Source organism: Corapipo altera, unplaced genomic scaffold (genome assembly GCF_003945725.1).
Source record: "Corapipo altera isolate COAL_440 unplaced genomic scaffold, ASM394572v1 60859, whole genome shotgun sequence".
Taxonomy (NCBI): Eukaryota; Metazoa; Chordata; class Aves; order Passeriformes; family Pipridae; genus Corapipo; species Corapipo altera.
The window spans coordinates 1-2010 of NW_020889664.1; the positions used below are offsets into that span (position 1 = coordinate 1).

General features: G+C 62.7%; 1 protein-coding gene across 1 annotated transcript; it reads right to left on the bottom strand.

Moving 5' to 3' along the window:
• Positions 1-57: 57 nt before the first annotated feature.
• On the bottom strand, positions 58-1998 carry LOC113942267 (inositol 1,4,5-trisphosphate receptor-interacting protein-like 1). The gene is made up of 2 exons (XM_027633398.1): positions 1783-1998; positions 58-1350 (listed from the first exon to the last, which is right to left on the bottom strand). Exon 2 carries the CDS (start codon positions 1345-1347, stop codon positions 412-414), a length of 936 nt encoding a protein of 311 aa, XP_027489199.1. The 5' UTR covers positions 1348-1350; positions 1783-1998; the 3' UTR covers positions 58-411.
• Positions 1999-2010: the final 12 nt, after the last annotated feature.

A 2010-nucleotide genomic window follows, 5' to 3' on the forward strand; every position in this document is an offset into this window, starting at 1 on the left:
AGCCCCAGCCCCAGCCCGGCAGGACGAGAAACAGAAGAGGCCTTGACACTGGGCAAGCTCTGCTCAACCTTTCTCTTTATTTTCGAGTTGGAAGCAGAAAGGGAGCAAAATACAACCCCATGTGGAGGAGATGCAGAAGATGGAAGCCTCTCCTGACTATCTACCTTAGCCTAACTCTACCCCAGCCTAAAGCACCCCTTGGGAAAAAACTACCTTAAAATCTAACCCCCTACAAGCCTAAGGCCATCCTAAGCCTAACTCTACGCCAGCCTAAACCCGCCCTTGGAAAATCTAACCCCACCCTTAATCTCTCCTACTCTACTCTTATCCTACTCTATCCTACTCTATCCTACTCTATCCTACTCTAACCCTAGCCCAGACTAAAGCAGCAGGTGGGAGAGCTGCAGGTGCCTATTCCAGCACCAGGAAGTTGCCTGGCCGGCCCTGCCGCAGTGCCAAGAGCAGCTCAGCGCAGAGCTGCACCGGGCAGGGGCCGGTCAGCAGGAGCCTGCAGGAGCGGGAGGAGGGCAGCAGCTGGAGCTGCCAGTCGTGCCACTGGGGCAAACGCTCCCAGGCTGCTTCCACCAAGCTCTGCACCCAGGCGGCGGTTTTCTCCACCTCCAAGTGGGAGTCTGTGCAGAGGGTGCGTAGCAGGCGCGAGGGCTGAGCGTCGTGCGTGGGGTGGACAAAGCACAGCGTCTCCCCCGTGGTGCTGGAGCACGAGCACTCCAGCACCACCCGGATGTTGGAGCACCTCTCTGGCACATTCCTGCCGTTGGGCGGCTGCAGCTGGAAAGAGTGCCTGGGGGGTGGCCTGAGGAAGACGACCAGCTGGTAGATGATCTGGTGCCCCAGGTCACTCCAGGACTCGAGGGTGCCCTGCTTCTGGGTGGCCGGGTGCAGCTCTGGCATGAAGGTGTTCTGGGAGAGCACCTGGCACACCTCCAGCAGGTCCCGCACCAGCTTCTTCAGGGTGCGGCCCATGTAGGGCAGTTCGTGCAGCGGTGACCGGCTGAGCTCCGGGAAAGGCCTGACAGCCCCGGCTGCTGCGCCGAGCTCTTCTTCCTCCTCTCCTCGCCAGCTGTCCCGCTGACGGCGCCAGGCCAGCCAGCAGAGCACAGCTGCTGCAGCCACCCAGAAGAGCCAGTGCTGCAAGATCCACAGGAGTGGAACTTTTTCCAGGGCCCTCCTCCACTCGATTTCCTCCCACAGCTCGCTCATCTTCTCCTCGAGAAACATCTGCCGTCTCTTCATCCGCTCCGCAGCGACTGCATCGCTCGGGCGATCGTGGGTCGGCTTGGGCAGGACGGCCAGCACAGCCAGGAGGAGCACAAGTGCTGAATCCATGGCCTGCAGGAGATGGGAGACAAGTTTGCTCAGCGGCCTGGGGTGGGAGGGAGCACGGGCATCAAGGCTTGAGGGAAGGCAGCGCCTGGCCGCAGACAGCACAGGGCCCATCCTGCCCCAGCCCGGAGCCTCCTTGTCAGCCCCTGGCTGGGCTGTGCCCCGGCAAAAGGCAAGAGACACCCGAGCAGAGCCTCCCGAGACCCCATCCCTGCCACACCACGGCATCCCATGGAGTCAGGGGCAGCCGGCCCATCCCCAAAGCCTCTTTGGGCCCCTGCCACCACAGAGAGCCCTGAGCAGCTGCGTGCCAGGCCCCAGGGACACAACCGGGCCCTGCTGGGAGGCAGTCAGTTTTCGCTCAGGGCTACAACCCCCCCCCGGGCATCATCCCCACCCCCCATCCATCCCAGCCTTCCCCCCTGCATCTGCACTCACTGATCGCCCAAGTCCAACTGCCCTGGGGCTGCCCGCTGTTGTCCTTAGGGACAGCTCCCATTGTGACCTGTCCTCCGTGACGTCACAGCCGCCAGAGACACCGGAGTCACGCAGCCAACAAGGCCCCGCCTTCACACCGCTCCCCTCAGCAGCACTTGCTTCTGGCCCCCAGCACCCCAATTGCAAAGCCAGCGGGCAGGAGCTCCCTGGGGGTCTCTTGCCCAAGTG